The sequence below is a fragment of the Lemur catta genome, chromosome 1 (assembly GCF_020740605.2).
Source record: "Lemur catta isolate mLemCat1 chromosome 1, mLemCat1.pri, whole genome shotgun sequence".
In the NCBI taxonomy this organism is placed as follows: Eukaryota; Metazoa; Chordata; class Mammalia; order Primates; family Lemuridae; genus Lemur; species Lemur catta.
The window spans coordinates 130,242,459-130,262,630 of record NC_059128.1 but is presented as its reverse complement, the minus strand read 5'-3'; the positions used below and the strand labels follow the sequence as shown (position 1 = coordinate 130,262,630).

General features: G+C 40.3%; 1 protein-coding gene across 3 annotated transcripts in view; it reads right to left on the bottom strand.

The window, feature by feature from the left end:
* Window positions 1-15,910, bottom strand: part of CACNB2 (calcium voltage-gated channel auxiliary subunit beta 2) — a 303,538-nt gene extending 287,628 nt beyond the window's left edge. The window contains exons 1-2 of one of the 3 annotated variants that reach the window (XM_045534272.1): window positions 15,738-15,910; window positions 7,029-7,121 (exon numbers count right to left, since the gene is read on the bottom strand). In XM_045534272.1, coding sequence (XP_045390228.1) covers window positions 7,029-7,121; window positions 15,738-15,857 — 213 coding nt within the window. In that variant the 5' untranslated portion in view covers window positions 15,858-15,910. Of the gene's footprint in view, window positions 1-7,028; window positions 7,122-15,380; window positions 15,616-15,737 lie in introns of those variants that run through there. The other 2 variants (XM_045534288.1, XM_045534281.1) reach the window with 2 other exon arrangements.
* Between the last annotated feature and the right edge of the window lie 4,262 nt (window positions 15,911-20,172).

The window sequence follows — 20,172 nt, the reverse complement described above, 5'->3', positions numbered from 1 at the left end:
GTAACAAATTAATTCACTTAACAGACTATAAATTAATGCAAGACACTAAATGCAAAGGGTTTTAAGAATCATAGCTTTTCCAGGTTTCTTCTCATGATAAATGAAGTCTCACTCATGCACCTGTTACCAACACAGCCAAAGAATACAAAGAATTTGTCCTGGAATCAAAGACAACCTATGTTAGCTACAATTATCTTAATAACAAGTCCAAGATAACCATAGCTTTATATATTAAATAACTTTTAGTATAGAAGCAATTTAAACCATAGTCATTCATTCATTCTAATCACAGTGCCTACAAGTCATGTTTGACACTTTCTGCCTCTTCATGAATTAAAATTATAATGACTGTTTACAAAGCAAAACCCCAATGAACACAGCCACAGTTTTTAAAGGGGCCTAATGCAAAACCAGGTGCTGTCTATCTGCTTAACTTTATCCAGATTCCCAATAGGGATGATTCACGGGCCCACATCAGCCTCAGTCAAACCTCAAAAGAGGTGATTCATACTTGAGTCCATTTCTGTTTATTTAAAAAAAAAAAAAAAAAAGGACTTTCAGAATTCCCAAAATTTATGTTCCTATGACTTTTCTGAGAGGAAGGAAAAAATAAACACGCTTCCAATACCAATTCTACGTCTCATTACCAACAATAGTGGTGGGGTATGATGCCAAAACAGTAACACAAACTGGGAATTTGAGCAACTTTTGATGAGAGAAGGTAATGATACTGACGTTTGTAAAATCATGATGCCTAGTGAAAATCTGCAATGATGAAGACATCCTCAACTTTCCTATAAGGAAGGAAGTTACAAGCAAGAATAACTTTGTGTGTTTGCAAGCATTCATCCTTGAAGCACTGGTAGCAATCTTTCTACATGCCTTCCTTAGCTGAAAGAATTAAACATTTGTTATTGATTTTCAGTTATTCATGTCCTTTTCCTACAAGGGAGTAGAGCATAGCCAGTAAAAGAAAAAAATCTGGAATCAGACACCTGGATTCAAGTTCTGACTCCAAACTTACTTATCACGCGAATGTGGAAAAGTTTAACTGCCTCTGTCTCAATTTTCGCATGTGTAAGACGGAGATACAGATAGAACATACGGCAAGCATTTGATAAATGTTGACTGTTATTTCCTCTGTTATGGTCTGTTTCTTATTCAGGTTTTAACTCCTGTTCCAAATAGGCAATAATATGTATAAATAATAGTAATCAACTCTTAAATAGTGCTTACTTGGTACCGTTCTAAGCAATTTAGAACTTTTACAAGTTTTAACGCCCATAATCCCTACAACTAACTTTTGAAATAAGCACTATTTTCCAGATGAAAACGCTGAGGTGCAGAAAGATTAAGTTACTCATCTAAAGGCCAATAAATAGCAGAGCCAGGATTCAGACTCCTGTAGCCTGACTTCAGAGTCCCAGCACTTAACCACTACCCTGCTTCTCGAAGAACACCATTTTAAATAAATCTTGTAACATAATTTACATAAAATATAAATATGCAAAGTATAAGTTCAGTATATAGTGAACATATATTGCATATAGGTAACATTTTATCTGTGACATAAATGAAAATTTAAAAGTCAAATAAATGACAAGTAACTTTTGTTCTAATTACTGCTTTAAGAAACTGCAAGGAAGAGTAAGTTCTATCTGTGAAATTTTTGATATACTATAGAAGATGAGCTAGTCCATCACTTTACAGTGAGTTTATACAGAGGAGAACCAACAGCAACCTCATTGCCCACAGCCCATGGGAAATGCCACCAATGTCTGCCAACTTGCAGCCAACAACCCCTGTGGACAGGAGCCATCCTGACCAAAACTCAGCCCAAATCTCAAACTCCAACATGGAGCTGATGTTCTGAGGACAATCCACTTCGTGAGGGACATCATTCCCCAGTCCCCATCTTGGAAATACTACTGAATCCAAATAGGTTGATGACATCAAGGGCCAGAAGACTGGTTAATTGGTTAACTAATAGTGAACTGGTTAATTGACAAGATGGAACCTTCATCTATGACTACAAAAATTCTTTCATGGTAGATGCTGTCCTGCTTCAGGGCCTAACACAGAAATGTATCTACGAACAAATTTTCCTTAAGACTAATGATTCTCCTTAAAGAATAAGTTAACTTAGAGCACCATAAAAGTTTACTAAAAATATATAACTAAAAGTCTAGAAAAATAAAACCATGGATAAATGCTTTTTATCCTTTTACTTGTAGGCTTTCTTCATGCTGATGTTTTAATATATTGGAATGTATTTCAACATATTTCAATGAACAGTTATAACTTTAATCAAATGGCTAAAGACTTAATATGACTAATGAGGTATTTATCTCAAAAAGTGATAAAATACTTGCATAGGATCTTTCAGATTATGTACATAATATAATCCTTCAGTCCAGTCACAGGTAATTTGTGGCTTAGTTATCAGGAAAATGGATACTAATACTATAATGACCTACCACTTACACTGTCATAAGATTGTTAAAATAAAAAGATAGACAATGCCACGTGTTGGCAAGGATATGAAACAACTGAAACCGTCATGCACTGCTTGTGGGAGTGTAAATTGGTACAACCACATTGGAATGCTGTTGCACAGTGTTTACTTTTGTTGAGCATATGCATATATTACCCGGCATTCCATTTATTGAAGAAAAATGCATATACTTACGTGTACCAAGGTACGTAACAAGGATGTGTATACGAGCATGAAGCTCAATAACCCCAATTGGAAACAACCCAATGTCTACCAACAGCAGAGCCCATAAATCAACTGTGGTATATCCATACAATGGAATGCTGTCTGTACGGCAAAGAAAATCCGACCAATTACCAAAACATACGCAGACGAATATAACAATCGTATGATTGAAAGAATTCAGACACAAAATGATTCCATTTATATAAAACTTCAAAAACAGGTAAAACAAATGTATGGTGTCAGAGTAAGGACAGTGCTCATCTTTAGTAAGGACACAGGGAACATCTGGGTGGTGCTTCCACAGGTGTGTTGGCTTTCTGAGGAAAACTCACACTGAACACATGATTTTTGTACTTTTTGGCAAATCTGTTAACATGATCAATAAGAAGTGGTTTTAAAATTTATTTATTTTCCGTTTCATTGAGGTATAACTGAGAAATGAAACTTTATATTTCAACTGCACCATATGATGATTTGAGATACATATATGCAGGGAAATGATTACCACGACCAAGTTAATTAACACATTATCATCTTTTTGTGAGAACGATTAAGATCTACTCTCTTCACCAATTTCAAGTAGACAGTGCAATATTAACCATATTCACCATGCTGTACGTTAGATCCTCAATAACTTCATCATGTTACATCTGAAAGTTTGTACTCTTTGACCAACACCTCCCCCCATTTCCCCAACTCCCAGCCCCTGGCAGCCACCATTCTACTGTTTCTGTGAGTTTGCCTTACTTTTTTTTTTTTTTTTTTTTTAAAGATTCTATATACAAGTGATACTATACAGTTCTTATGCTTCTGTGTCTTATCTCACTATCTCACTTAGCATAATGTCCTTTGGTTTTATTCATGTTGTTGCAAAGGATTTCCTTTTTTAAGGCTGAATGATATTCCACTGAACGTATCTGTACCACATTTTCTTATCTATTCATCTGCCAATGGGCACTTCACTCATTTCCATATCTTGGCTATTATGAATAATGGAGCGATGAACTTGAGAGTGCAGATATCTCTTCAAAATACTGATCTCATTTCCTTCGGATGTATACCCCCAAGTAGCGGAAAAGTACATTACCACCGCCATTAAGGAAAACAGTTTGAAGTTTCCTCAAAAAATTAAGAAGGTTTATTTTTGAAGGCCTAGTTTCAAGCCTAATTATATATAAATCTCTACTAGTCTGCTGGAGCTGCCATACAGAGTACCCCAGGGTGGCTTAAACCACAGAAATTAATTTCCTCACAGCTCTGGAGGTTGAAAGTCCAAGATCAGGGTGTCAAAAGGGCTGGTTTCTGGTGAGGCCTCTCTCCTTGGCTTGCAAATGGGTGACTTCTCACTGTGTTCTCACACAGCCTCTCCTCTGTGTGCACACATCCCTGTGGTCCCTTTGTCCTCTTATAGGGACGATAGTCCTATTGAATTAGGGTTCCACCCTTATGTCTTCGTTTAACCTTAATCACTTCCCAGATGCCCTATCTCCCAATACACTCACACTGGGTGTTTAGGGCTTCTAAATAGGAATTTGAGGGGAGGGGGCACAATTCAGTCCACAACAATCTGTCTGATATTCTCCCAGTTACTAAGAAAGTAAAATAAAATAAAAGTTCTTCATTCCTTCCTTTTATGTAAAATGATCACAGTTTCAACCTCTAAAACTTTTAAATTTCAGCATTATGAAGACTATCTAAAAGTGTACCTCACGTTTCTCAGTTTTAAAAGTCCTTACAAATAATATACCATTTATAAAAATATAATTCTAAGGTTTCCAAAATTATATAGAAATTATTTTTAATTGAATGGCATTAGTAGAATCTAATTGTGAGATATTCCTAAATAGAGCCCAGTTATATTAACCAAATACCTTTTGACCAATTATATATGTTTCCTAGCCACAGACAGGTAAGTAAAATATATTGAGATAAGTCACTTGTTTAACAGAACATCCACTTATGGTAAAAACACATGCAAAAGGTGTTCTTTCAAATTATTTAATAATCTAACATGCCTCTTGTTACTATCTGCCATGCATTTCCACAAACACTCTCAGGAAACCATTTCTACCAAATATCTAGTTATCTCATTTGCTTACTTTCAAATGGCAGCAAAATATGAATGTTGTTTTAACAGAATAAATTACCAAAGGAAAAAATACAACTTTTAACTCAGAATTCTTGCCAAAGACACTTCATTTTCTGTGAGAGACACAAGCTGGTACTTCAGGGTTTTTGATGAACTGCTGGGGTAACCACCACCCCCAAATCCACACCACAGCAAGCATCTCATCCCTCTGAGACGCTAGGAGGACGGTTATATTTACCCTTTGGGATAAGTTTTCTTTTGCCTTTTTACATGCTCATGCATGTTTTGGCAATATATATCTAAATCTAAACTAAATAGTTTAACAGCTCTCGTTAGCATTTATAATGTGTTTCAAGCACACGTACATTACTAAGAACACAATATGAAAAAAATTATCACGTGGAAAAACAAATTCCAGTTAATTTATATGCAGTGGGGTAATGCCTTCCTTCAACTTGTGAACTGAGTTCTCAAAACTCTATGAAAGAGGAATTCATAGCCAAAGAAGCAGTTGGAAAATGAGGTCCAACAATTGCCTTTACAGGATGTTTTTACTGGGTTTAAATGAGCAACATGGAGTTTTATACTATTCATTTCTATTCACTATGTCTTGTTCACATGAAACATATCAGTTTTTGTTTTCGTGCAGTTTCAACAAGTTGCTTGGCATTGTAGCTTTGCTACAGCTATAACGCACACTAAGAAGCTTGTTGTGTGTGTGTGTGTGTGTTTTTTTGCTTCAGGTCCTGCAACATTCAGCACCGATTTGATAGCTCAGAATTGTGGATTCTAGCTCTCCACATTCAATCTCCTTGTCCCAGAGGCAGAATAAACATGCATGCTTGAAATGGAAAAGGCCTTGGGTAACTTTCCTTTAACTGACTCGCCTAAGACTCACCATGTCCCAAGGCCCTCCAATTCCTCCCCAGGCCGCCATGCTTGCATTCTGCCCACGATACCATCAGACCAACACACACACCTTCGGCTCCTCCAACAGCCTTCCCAGCTCCTGCTGACAGCATCAGAACATTGCTCCGGGGCTGGGCCTCACTCGGCTTCAGCTTCTTCTTTCTTTGTAAAGGGTTTTTTTTTTTAGCAAAAAAGCCCCACCCCTTCTTAATCAACTCCCACAACCACAAATCCCAATGGGCATAGACCAGGCCCACAATTCTTCCAGTTGCCTAAAGGTTACTGGGATGTATTGGTGACATACTCAGACGTTGCAACGGGGTTACTGATGGCTGGAGAGGGACCACCCTCTGTCTGTATAAGGACAGTGTAAGGAGGCAGCAACCAGACCAGACAGAAATCCCCACTGATGCAGGCAGAACCCAGGGCCATGATGAAGAGGTGATGGAGAGAACTGGCATCCAAAAGGGGCAGCTTCTCTAGTTGACAACCACCATTGTAATGAGTGCACTGTCACTGACAAGAGATTACCTATGACAGCACTGACCAGACACTGGTCGTCCCTCAGCCAGGAAAGCAGGTTCTCTCTAGCACTTCTCCCACCACCACCATTTTCCACCCCATTGAGAGGGGTTAGAGGAAGACACATGCTCACCCACACCTGATGAGACTTTATTGTCAGCATACAACATAACCCTCAGAGCTCTAGCTGTCTATATGCTTCCTCTGCTAACTGACGTCCTTTGTGTCACCAAACATAAGCATGTTTACATGTTAGGGTGGCCGACACTGCCTGGAAAAACTATGTCCCAAAGAGATGGCCTTCTCTATTGAATCTCAGTAGCCCCAACCATTTCAAGACCAAGAATAATTTTCTCGTTTTCAACTCAAGCCCAAAGTGGGAAGAAGAAAACTCAAGCTAGAGGAACGTCGGTATCTCAACTTCAGAGCTGGGGATACGGATGCATCACCAACCCGCCAACCCTACCAAAAAGAACATAAAAAACCCCAAACCCATCATCATTTCTGCTGGAGTTTGTTCTCATTCTGTTATGAAGAAATTCTCCATAATGAATTCTACATGTGTCTTTCCCCAATTTGCCAGGGAAGAGTATAATTATTACTCACGGTCTCAATTAAAATGAAAATATTTTAACTATGACATTAAACTGTACAATTTTCACTTCAAATAAAAGTACAATAATACTATATAAAAGCATAAGATGAGGGTGAAAAACCACCTTTAAAAAAAAAAAAACTATCTTCATTTTAATATACTTCTCAAAGCCATAAATTGAAGCACTCCCTTACCTGCCGAACGAAACTATTTGAGGTAGTGTCAGACGAAGTGCTTCCATCCGAGCCTTTAAATCTGTTTTTCCTTCTAGCGCCTTTTCCATATGACTACAAAAAAAAAAGACAAATGAGATTATTATTAGATCCTTTCTCAGGAATCTAGGCTTAGTTGTAGAAAATGTCAAAGACTAAAACAAGTAATAAGTTGCCATCATCTGAGCACCATTAGAACGTTTATATTGGTGGAACCACAAAAATGTATCTGAAATCAGTATGTAGGAAAGAGAGGTTTCTAGACAAAGCATTTAACAACTAGTTAAATTAAAACAATGTAGGCTGTCTGTAAATACGTTAGCAATCAAGAAGCAACAGCTTCTAAAGACAAAGCCATTTAAAAAATAAGCATTTAAGAACAGTATATTGGCCGGGCGCGGTGGCTCACGCCTGTAATCCTAGCTCTGGGAGGCCGAGGCGGGTGGATCGCTCGAGGTCAGGAGTTCGAGACCAGCCTGAGCAAGAGTGAGACCCCGTCTCTACTAAAAATAGAAAGAAATTATCTGGCCAACTAAAAATATATATACAAAAAAATTAGCCGGGCATGGTGGCTCGTGCCTGTAGTCCCAGCTACTAGGGAGGCTGAGGCAGTAGGATCGCTTAAGCCCAGGAGTCTGAGGTTGCTGTGAGCTAGGCTGATGCCACGGCACTCACTCTAGCCCGGGCAACAAAGTGACACTCTGTCTCAAAAAAAAAAAAAAAAAAAAGAACAGTATATTAAAGGTAAGATGATTTGTTTCAACAACAGGATTAGGCCAACTATGAATATATCTACAAAAATGAACTTGCTTTTTCTATCTACAGTTTACATTCAGAGCTCTAAGAATATGCATCCATCTATGTTTAATTCTAAGAACAGCTACAGTGATTGCAAACATTAAACATTAAAATATAAGTACAAAATGGCTGAACACTGAGCATTAGAGTTAAATATAGTACATAGGTTGGACTCTATGGTCGACCTTGAGAAAATTTCTTAAAAGTTTTCAAGCATCGGTCTTCTCATCTTTAAAATGGGGTTAAGTATTAAATGAAATAATATCTTACAGGGTTGTTTTAAGTATGAGATAAAATAATGTATTTATAGCACTTGGTGTAAGAGTTCAAAATAATATACAAAAAAGTGATATCTACATGAGATTTGGACAGTGTGGGGACAAATTGTACCAAAGTTTATAGTAACTTGAGAATTATTAGGCTCACAGAGATTTCATCTGATTATTAGAATTTACAAAATTTACTTTTTTAAATCGCCATGTTCAGGTTTTGAAAATGCTACTTGATTATGCTTTCTGTATTCACATGGTTTCCATTAAAATAAAAATATCTTATAAACCATAATATATGCGGCACTTAGGCAAGCTGAACTCTATTACAAACATTTGCGTTATGAGTAATTTAGATGAATTTGCAATCAGTGAGCGGGTGGTATAATCTTAAAGCAAAGAATTTTCTTAAATATGTTTGTTCTTGTCAAATAAATCTAAGGGATTTATATAATACAAATGTGTTTCCATGGCATTTAATTAACTCTCAACTTCGTAAAAGGCAAGAAGGCTACACTGGGCTTTCATAATGTAACATACAAGGTTTTCCTCACTTAACAGCTTATTCTTCTTACTTATGTAAACATTATTCCATAAACTGTTGAAAAGTAACATTCTTTTAACAATGTTCTTCCTTTTCCAATTATTATGTAAAGGTTTGGACAGATGTGTCTTCCAAGGCCTAAGGAGGCTATTATAAAGTATGAAAATCTCCTGCAAGTTTTGGAAAAAAAATGTACATTACTCCATATGGAAAAATACTTACTACTTTGAAAGTATTTTTAAGGCCTAATGTATTTCTTTGGGGACGTAGAGGGAGTCTATGTTAAATACACCATTTACCTTTGTAAGGAGCATAAATAATCTTTGAGAACAAAGACATAAAATCTTATCCCAAGATCATGTTTCCTTCCAGTACCATCTTTTAATAGGTGGAAAAGAGTGCCTGGGCAACTCAACTCTATCATTGTTTTATTTCAGCTTTTGAATGGCAAATGTTTTACTCTTCAGCTGCTTGGGTATGTAAGCTTTTTCGTGGCTGCTCACAACTGCACACCAGGCACTGTGAGACCCACACAATGTTGATGACATTCAGCCCCCATGGAGGCTGTTGCTCTCTATAAGCAGTTGGACACATTTATAAATTCACATTAATTTTTCCAAGCCCCCGGAAATACTGTTCATAAACATTATTTCAGGCATACTTTGCTACCTATGCAATATATAGGCAATGATGGAATTATTAGTTTCCAACTGTACTAAAACAGTTTACATATTAAAAAAAAGAGGCACACTGAATTGCAGGCAAATTGGTGATACTGTTGAGAAAAATATATTGTCTTTCAATCACTTTCAATATATCATTCCTCATAAATTTAAGTATTAACTTGTTCATGCCTTAATATTATAGAAAATCCTAATCCACCATATATATTAAAAGACAAAATAGATATGCTTAATTATATCTCTGTTCTATTTTACTAATTTCAGCAGTAATTTCAGAAGTCTTTTTTTAAAAAATACTGTAGACTGACCACTCAATAACTAGTTATTTTTTTATAACAATATCCAGGATCAAGACAAAAAATTTAAAGCATGTTTAAAAAGCTAATAGTCCATTTTTATGTACTTTTAAAAACCTCAGTGAAAATTTATATTGCCATCACAAAATTAAGTTTTCCTTCATCTAATGTATATTTAAAATTAAGCCCATCTTTCTGAAATGATTTGTTTTCCAGTTACTTTAAATCCTTGAAAATAAGGACTAGACTATTTCATTTGAAGGAATTAAAAAATAAATAAATGAGGGTCAAACCTCTCCCAAATGGAAAAAGATAGGTAAGACTAAGTGTTCAAATATTTAGCTAAATTTGAAAAAAAAAAAAAAAAAAAGTATTGTTTTCTTGGTTAATTTGCTACTTCAAATGCAGCTTTCATTAAAAAAATTCTAAATGTTTTTTAGCAATATCAAAATATATGAATCACCAATATCTGAAACAGTTAACCATTAGTGCAGCCAGGGTTACAGGAAGGAAAAGGGACACACCAAAGGGGACTTGGCCAGAGTGCAAGTTGTCACCCACTGATTCTCCCTAACACATGCAGGCCCCTAAATACTTTTTGGAACAGTCTGAAAAGTCACTAATTTCCATTCATTACCTATTAGCTGTATGAAGCTTAATGAAAAAAAAATTATGCACCATAGTAAAAAGGCAAAAAAAAAAAACAACCCACATATATTTAAATTCCTTTAGTTTTCCTAAAATACCAACCAAGCTAAGCAAGATTTCAGAAACTAGGAAAAAAAAAAATTAAGAAATTTCCACAAATATATTAATGACTTATTAAGACAATATGAAAAATTTAATGATGTTAATATCAGCTTAGTATGAATGAATATCTTCTTTGACACTAAATAGTTTTAATTGGACTCTAGTTTTAAAATCAGCAAATAAATGTTCAGGTTTTCATAGGTAATTAAAATCTAATTTCCGTATGATTGAAGGAGACAGTAGTAGTTAATTACAGAAGTTGTCAGTTATCTGGAAATTTCAGCAGTGCACACAAAGTTGTCTTGGCAGCCCCTGAGGACAACTTTAAGAATGATGTGGCTTCTGGGCTTTGACGGTTATGGTGACAGTTCTCCCACCCACGAATTACACTGTGAGCATAACGGTGATGCCTAAAATTAATTTCTGTCCCTCTCAATTTGCATTCATTAATGTTTATCCCTTTGGATGTCAGACTTTCCTCATCTTATGGCCCAAAGCAAACAAAGCCAAAGCTATCTAGACAGAAATCATACTTCAAATCTCCTCATTTATCAATAGCTTAGTGTGAACGAGGATGTCAGATCCCTTAGTAGGCAAGAAGTAGCTGAGATGACCTTTCTGGAAAAGGGAGAAATGGTAAGTTGCTTTTTATATGGATCCATTGACACAAAAGCAAAAAGGAATTAAGAGGCCACATAAATAGAGGTTTTTTTCTGGGGAGAGGGGGGCGCTGGCAGGCAGAAGAGGGAAAAGAGATGAGGCTAGGAGACAGAGATCTGCCCAGGGAGGAGGTACACAGGGAGGGAGGACCAGGGGCAGCCAGGGCAACCGGTGCCTTCTTCTTAGTCTACCTCCTGCCAGGCTTAGAAAGATCTGTGAGACAGGCCCAGTTACTTTAAGGGGTGTCATAACTAATCTTTTTCTCTCTCTCGTTGTGGGAGTAATACATGGTGTTTGACACACACTGTTTGTAGGATGTAGGCATGTCCTACACTTACAACACTGACAACACCGAAGGGTGCCAGGAGCCCCTATAGGGTTAACATATTTTGCTGAGCTTCTCCTGAAACGACCAAGGCGACATACTGTACAACTCAAAGGAATTAAGTACAGCAACAGGTAAACTAAATCTGCACAGAAAAATGGAATACAAAAAGAATAACACTACCAGAACTAAACCTCAAATCACTCAGATATAATATTTCAAATTCTAAAACACTTGGAAATTCTGATTGGGACGTTTGTAAATTTCTCCCATGCAACACCAGAACGAAAATACCACTCGGAAGGAAATTAACAGTGTGGTTAGGAGTGAAGGTTTCAGCAAAACATAAAGCACAGGACCCATGACCACTAACTTTGGAGACCGCAGAAGGCTAACTTGTACCACAGACCTAAGAATGTTTTGGGAAAACAGTGTTGATTCGGTTCAAGAGCTGCGGGAAAACCATCGCTGCTCCTTTTTGATAAAGCTCCTCGCTACAGCCATTCGGGATGTTGCCATCACCAGGCTGTATGACGACAACGTGCTTGAAAAGCATCTGGCAAACTCAGCTGGGGTGGATCTGTTGCTAGGAGCAAAACAAACAGGCCCTCTGGTTACTGTCTGTTCATTTTCAGGTGTGACTGGAGGTGCCGGTTTACAATCTCTTTGAGGCCTAAAATTGCTGAAATACTGCTCTTGTTTCTCTTCCATAATCTCTCTGTCACCATCCTAATTCTCAATCCTTGTCACCTGCTTCCCAGCCAGCTGGCTTTCATACAGGAGCTATTCAACTCCCCCAGAGAATTATCATTTCCATACTTTACAGTAATGCTGTCCCAAAAAAAATGAGTCACACATGTCACTGAAATTTTCTAGTAGCCACACTAAAAAGGTAAAACAGCAACAGGTGAAATGAACTGTAACAATGCATTTGCTGTAACCGAATATATCCAAAATAGTCTCGTTTCAACATGTAATCAATCTAAAATTGACTAATGATGATGTCAATTAGCCACATGTCAAGTACTAGAAGCCACAAGCTACTAGTGGCTACTGTCATAGACAGTGCAGATCTGGAGCTTAGGGAGAGGGTTCTACGTTAGCACCTTGACATTGGAGGCCACCTGTGTCCAAGTTCACACTGAAACTGTTCAACAGTTTACCTAAAAAGCAATGCAATTTTCTTTCAAAAATCAGAACTTTCAGGAATTTGCAGTTAGATTGCCCCTCACTTCTCACGTAAGAAACACATCCGTTTTGTTTACCACAGTGTGCTGAGGAAAGAGGGTTGGCACATGTGTGCATGTTCTATCCCTCTAGGAAGGATTATTGATACAAAAAAGGCAAATTGGCAGTTGCACATCTACGTCTTTTGCATCCTTCATACAAACCTTGTAATATAATCCAGAGGTGCAGTGGGTGGAATGATTCTTAAAACCCATGATCGCTTAGTGGTTCCATTTGCAAACAGAAATTCCATTTCTAGGTAGAATTATGTAGCAATTCTGGGAATTACTTAGTGCCACAAAAAAGGCGGGTGGGGGCAGGGAGGGGGGGAGAGATTCCCTAGACAGCCTCCTGCCTCACCCAGTTTTACTGCTGGTCTGCTCTGCCCAGAGAAAGAAAAGAGATGGCTTTGCCAAGCTTCCCACAGCCCTACGATGCCATGCTTTATTAGATATAAAATAAACAAGGCAATGTTTCCCTCAAATAATGGATGTGATATGAAAACAATTCAAGTAAAATTGCTTTCATTTTTGAAAGGCAGAGAAAGCAAAGAGATGAATGTTGATGCCGTGGAATATTTATACCTCTTACCTGCTTATAAAATCCATTCTGCTCTTTCTCCTCTCTCTCCTGCCTCTATGCGATCGCTTGCTAATTCCTGTGGGTTGATCTTTGAAATGGCTGGTGCATAGACCTGTCATTCATTATCTTTTCACCTCTTTTTAGTTTAGGCCTTATTATCTCTTGCCCAAATTATTCTATCAATAGACCTTCTGGCAGCTGCACCTCAGGACTCCTCAAGACTCCAAACTGTCTTACAGAACATTCCCAGGTGAATCTTCTCAATAAGCTACAACACAGCTTTGTTTTTGAACCCTGTTCACAGCTCTCTATTGCTCACAACATTAAAGGTTCCAGAGTCTCCAAGCTGTGGCCTCAAATTGCCTTGTCACTCTTAATGCCTAACTATGCCCAATCTTGCCCTTTCCACACCCTTTTCAAACTAGAGGTTATAAATATATGCCAGGAGACTCCTAACTTCTGTTACTTTGCTTCATGCATGACTTCCCACCAACTCTCAATTTCTGTTGTAATCTGACCCATCCTTCAAATATCTTCTCAAATGCCACCTTGTCTATGAAGTCCTTACAGATTACTTCAAATAGGATATTCATGATCCTTATTTCTTTGAAGCCAGGTCCTACGTAGTACGTCTCCTACAGCCCCAAGCCATACAATTGTTATACATTTGTCATACTTGCAGCTACTGAAACATAAGTTCTTTGAAGGCAGAAATTGTGTCTTTTCACATCAGAATCATTCCACATTGCAGCTGCACAATCAACATTTGTTGAATTCTGTTTAATTACGTGAAGTACAAAGTAAGTTAGTATCACTTATCTGAATGCAGTCATATTTTACGTCAGCCTTAACTTTGATCTCCCGGAATTTGGGAACTCTATTTTTATCATAGGAATAAAAACTTTTCTAAAAAAAAAAAAAAAAATTCCTCAAGGAAGATCAAAGTCAATAGAAGGTCTAAAAGTGCTTTCCCCCATCAAGACCTTCATCCTGGAGTAACTGAGATCTCTGAGTATATTTTTCACTCCCATTTAACGTGGCCAGTGTCTAGATAAAATCAGGAGTCTAGAACAAATGTGAACTGTGTTGGTTAGAATTCATATCCTCTGGCAGAGGCGAGATGGCAATGCAGCCGGTTAGATACATGTCCCCACTCTGCTTGTGAACCAGGCAGCCCAGGGCAGACTAAAGAAATCTAGCTGAAATCTACGAACGAAATGGACTTTTAATCATACACGTCCTTGGTTTCTACATTTTTCCCCCATCTTGAGTCAAACTGAGTTATGTGTTTTAAGTTAGCACATTTGCTTCTCAGTGGTAAAAGAAAGTTCAATAAAGCTCGACTATTACGCCACTGGACCTGCCATTATTACAAGTTATTAGAATATCTAGAGCACTCCATTCTCACCTAGGAAGACAACAGCAGCAGCAAAACATATGGTCTCTCTAGTGTATGTATGTACATGTATGTGTGTATATACATGTATATATACACATGCACACACGTATATATATCTCTCACCACAATTTACCGTCTGGCAAATGTAGACTTGAAATCAACAAGCCGGTATCATTAGCTGAAGAAGAAACATTTCTCCAAAATCATGCTTGAAATGTAACCGCGTGCCAACCAGCCCACAGCTGAAGTCATTTGCCTGCTAGGCTAAAAGTTGAGAGACTCCTTCCGCTGACACCTGGAGGTGTCTGTAATCCACACTGTACCAGCCAAAGCCTTACGTAAAAGCCACCTTATCATTGCCCAACGCCTACAACTGACATCTCCTATTTCACAACCGGCAGCGAAGCTGAATTTTTCCAGCCACCGCGAATACTCATCGGAGACAAGGGGGATCCTGGCGTTCCCTGAAATGGCTAATGTTTCAGAGGAAATGGAAAAATAAAAACTTTCTCATCCCCAACTCGCTCTCTTCTTAAGGGAAAGGAGCAGGGGCCCGGCAAACCTTGGCAAGTGCCGGAGGGGACAGGACAGGGGAGCTGTGAAGGCAGCGTCAAGCCCCAGGTGCGGAGGGCGGCAGGGCAGCCCGGGGGAGACCGAGACCCGGCAGGACGCCCCCACGCCCACCTCTGTCCCCCCTTCCCCCCTCCCCGCGCCCATCCCGGGTCAGAGCCCGGCCAGAAGGGTCCGCGGGGGGGAAAGCGCTGCGGGAAGCCGAGCCCCCTCCCACCCACCCGGACTCACGATCTTGAGCAGGTCCAGTCCGCTCGCCTGGTTCATGTCTCTCCATGTGCCTCTCCCGGGAAGGGGCGAGCAGGGCTGGCCGGGGCCGCCCGGGGGAAGCCTCGGAAGCCCGGCAGGTCTCCCCCGCCCTGTCCCACTCGCTTTTCGGAAGCCAAGAAAAATGGAAGCCGGGGAACGGCGCAAAGGGGCAGGGTCCCCGGCGCCGGGAGGGGAGAAGAGGGTGGCAAGCGGCGCGGGGAGGCGGCGGCGGCGGAGCCCCAGGCGGGAGGGAGGCGCGAGGCCAGAGCTCCGGGCGCGGGGACGGGCGGCGGCGCCCGCGGCTCACAAAGGGAGGAGAAGGCGCGGCGCCCTCGCTACCTGTGCGGCGGCTCCGAGCGCCCCCGCGGGAGCCGCGTTCTCCAGCAGCTCCATCTGGATCTCCTGCGCCACCGCCGCCGCCGCTGTGGGAGGCGACTTGGACATGTCGCTTTGGACCATTGGCGAAAAGTCGGCTGCAAGCGCGCGGCCAGTCCCTGGCGGCGGGTCCCCTGCTCCTCCTCCTCCTCCTCCTCCTCCTCGCCCCCGCCCCTCGCCCCGCTCGGCTCCGGGAGCCGCCGGGGGACCGGGCCCGGCCGCTGGGCTCAGCGCCCCGCAGCGCCCCGGGATCCGCGCGGCGCTGCCCGGCTCTCAGCGCGCGGGACGGGGCCGGGCCATGCGGCGAGGCGAGGCGAGGCGCGCCGCGCGGGGGCCGGGCGGTGGCAGCGCGGACGCGCGGCTGGGGCAGCGGAGAGGGGCGCCCTTCTCGGCTGGGCAGCCCGGCCGGGCGGAGCGGAGCGGGCGCGGCGGGATCGGGAGTCGCGGGCGCCCGGGAAGGTCCTCGCCCGGAGGGAGGCAGGCAGGGAGGGAGCCTGTCCCGGGAGCGCCAGCCAGGGGGAGGCGCGTCGGGAAGCGAGAGTGACAAGCGGCCGATGCGCCGAAAAGTTCCTCGCAGGAGGCGCGGCCGCGTGGGCTCCGACCCAGCCGCTGCGCGTCGCCGTGGCACAGGCGCTGGAAAGTTTTCAAAGCCACGGAAGCCAGGCCTGGCGCCCGGGAGGTGCCTCTCTCGGCTGGCGAGTTCAGCTCCCAGGGCCCCAGTCACCTCTCGGGGACCCCAACAGCCTCGGGTGGGCCAGGGCAGGTCTCTAACTTCAGAGAGGAGGCTCGGTCAGGCTGGGTTCCTGCAGCGAAAGTCTTAAATTAGGGAAGATTCCCGGCAGCCCCGGAGAGCAATTGTCTGCAAAGAGCATCCCCTGGGCAGTCCAAGGCCCTTGATTCCGTCGGTAACCAGGCGCCAGAAAAGCAATGGGGCTGATGAACCAAGGATCCTCAGCACCTGGCTTCTTCAGCGAGGTCCAAATCGACCCAACTTGAACCCAATTAGCTGTCATAATCTTTGTCAACTAGCACTTCTTTCCTCGCAGAGATGGACCCTTTCTGTAGGGTTGAGAAGTCTCAGGATCACATTTTGGACAAAATAAGCACTTCCTTTAAGATCCTGAACTCTTGATAACAGAGTAGTGGCCATAGCAAGAATGTTTCACTTAGAACAGACCATGCAGATACTCCTAACAAGACACACTTTTATATTCTAGGGTCCATCTCACTTCAACAAATTTTACTACAGTGGAAATCTCTATAGGACATGTTTTGCAAGCATCTATGTTCTTTTGTAACAAAATGGAACAGTTTTGTATACTGAAGTATACATACAAGAATTTAACTATAGCAGCCTTCAACAGCCTTCTATATTTTACTATGAGATATTAAATTATTATGAGATACAATACTTATTCTTCTCAAAGATAAACATAGTTATTTTAAACCTATCTCCACCCTTCAGCGTTTTGAGCCAGACTTAAAGAGCAGGTCTTGGTATGGTTAAAGATTTAGTATAGGTTTATCCAAAGTGTCATTGCTTTTCCTAATCTTTGGTGTTAAATACCATTTTTATTTAAATTTTACTGAATGTTAAAAATAAGCATTGACATATTGGTTTGTAATAACGATTTCTATAAGGGGGGGCATTTTTGTCCCCCTGGGAGCCTGTGACTTAGGGTGTGGGTGGGGGGCCCAAGGAAAGGAGGTGGGCTCTATCTGCTGCATAGCCATGGTTGGGGGCCTCCCCAGCACCCTAAGATTTGTAAAATAAATTTTTCTTTGTAACAATCAGCAGTGCTGTTATATATATGTATATATGCATATGTATCTGTGTATGTGAAAATGGAAAAGAATTGTATTTAAAGTTTTGGAGTTAAAGTCTAGTTTAGCCCCATGATCTGTTTCCAGGATTACTCTCCTAGGCCTATTTGTTTCATGAAACTGTTGAATTTCCTTGAGAGTGTATTGAAATCTCAGGGATAACATTCAATCTAGTTCTAGATTAGTCTGTAAGTTCTGTGTGGGTAGGAATGACACTTATTGACCAGGCAACATTCAGAATCTATCTGGCAAGTTGCCCTCCAAGTTCTCTCAATATTCATTCAATAAAGTATGAATTAAACTTCTATTTTGTGCTGCTGGCTGAACACAGCCAACAAAGACCAGGTCACTGCCCCCTTGGGGCTTACAGTCTAGTTAGTGAGCACTTGGAAGCCAATTAATACAGGAAAAGGAGGAAGGAAGGAGAAAGGGAGGGAGAGAGGAAGCAGTGATTCTAAAAAGTCTTTTAAAAGAGCCACATTTGGTGAAACTTAGCGTTTTCCCATGACATCTGTCTGATTTCTTATAGCATACTTAATTATTTGTGCATTCGTTTTCAATTATGACCATTTGGGAAGTAGAATTTTATCTTCCATCAGATTTTTAAAGAGGCCACAGAATATCAAAACAACTTTGAAAATAAATTTCAATAATACTTATAACCATAGGACAAGTAAAGTTTGAATTAAATGTTCAAATGAGATATAGGATATTCATCTCATATAACTTATGATATGAACTCTTTGTTTTTATGTTTCTCTCCACCAGTAGACTGAGTTCCTTGACAACAGTGATTTTGTCTTTTTCATCTTAGTATCCCCAGAACTGAGCATGGCATCTGACACTTAGTTGGAGTTTGAAAACACTTGTTTAATAAATGAATGAATGAATGGTCTGTCTTCATGTGTCTTAAAACACAGCATACAACTTTGCAAGTTTAAACATACAAAGACAACATTTACTTAATCATGACTCCCGTGAGAACATTATATTAATTCTTCTATTATAACTCACTCTAATTTAACTAGAATATATTGAATGTATTCATTCAGACTCTTGTCTGGCTTGTAAAAGATTTCAAATAAAAAGTTACAAAATGTTAAAAGGGAGCAATGTCAGAATATAAAGGCTTGGAAAACTTATGAATGCCTTCCATCATGGTCGATTTTCTTGTTTTTCATGTACTTTGACTTGCGTAGTATTTAAAAGCCACAGATAAAAGCAAAAATTTGATAAGTGAAGCCTAATTCATTTAATGTTAAAAGTTATGCAGATGCAAGAGACTCTAGCAATAATGGATGTGCCATAGTCAGCAGAGGCATTCAAATGCAGATGACTAATTTCTTCAAGCTGTATGTTAGCTTCCTTGTGCTCATTAGTCCTTGTAATGGACAGGCATATTCTGGGCATTACTAATGCTCTGAAATGAGAACTGGGCTGGGTAAGAAACATAGGCTAAGGAAGCTAGACGTTTAAAAGAGTATTTTTTTCTCTGGCCTAGGCAAAGAATTTATGAAGAAGACCCCAAAGGCAATCACAGCAACAACAAAAATAAATAAATGGGACCTGATTAAATTAAAAAGCTTCTGCACAGCCAAAGAAACTGCCACAAGAGCAAACAGACAACCTACAGAATGGAGAGAATTTTTGCATGCTACACATCTGACAAAGGGCTGATACCTAGAATCTATTTAGAACTCAGGAAAATCAACAAGAAAAAATCAAACAACACTACCAAAAAGTGGGCAAAGGACATGAACAGAAACTTTTCAAAAGAAGACAGAACAATGGCCAACAAACATATGAAAAAATGCTCAACATCTGTAATCATCAGGGAAATGCAAATCAAAACCACTGTGAGATATCACTTATCTCCAGTGAGAATGGCCTTTATCAAAAAGTCCCAAAACAATAAATATCGGTGTGGATGCAGACAGATAGGAACACTCATACACTGCTGGTGGGACTGCAAACTAGTGCAACCCCTGTGGAAAGGAATATGGAGATACCTTAAACAGATACAAGTAGACCTACCATTTGATCCAGCAATCCCGTTACTGGGCATTTACCCAAAAGAACAAAAGACATTCTATAAAAAAGACATCTGCATTTGAATGTTTATAGCAGCACAATTCACAATTGCAAAGATGTGGAAACAACCCAAGTGCCCATCAATACATGAATGGATAAAGAAAATGTGGTATATGTATACCATGGAGTACTACTAGTTATAAAAAACAATAGTGATATAGCACCTCTTGTATTTTCCTGGATAGAGCTGAAACCCATTCTAATTAAGTGAAGTATCCCAAGAATGGAAAAATAAGCACCATATGTACTCACCATCAAATTGGTTTCACTGATCAACACCTAAGAGCACATTTAGAAATAACATTAATCAGGTGTCGGGCAAATGAGGGGGGAGGAGGGGATGGGTATATATATACATAATGAGTGCAATGTGCACTGTCTGGGGGATGGACACGCTCAAAGTGCTGACTTGGGAGAGAGGAGCAAGGGCAATATACGTAACCTAAACATTTGTACCCCCATAATATGCTGAAATTAAAAAAAA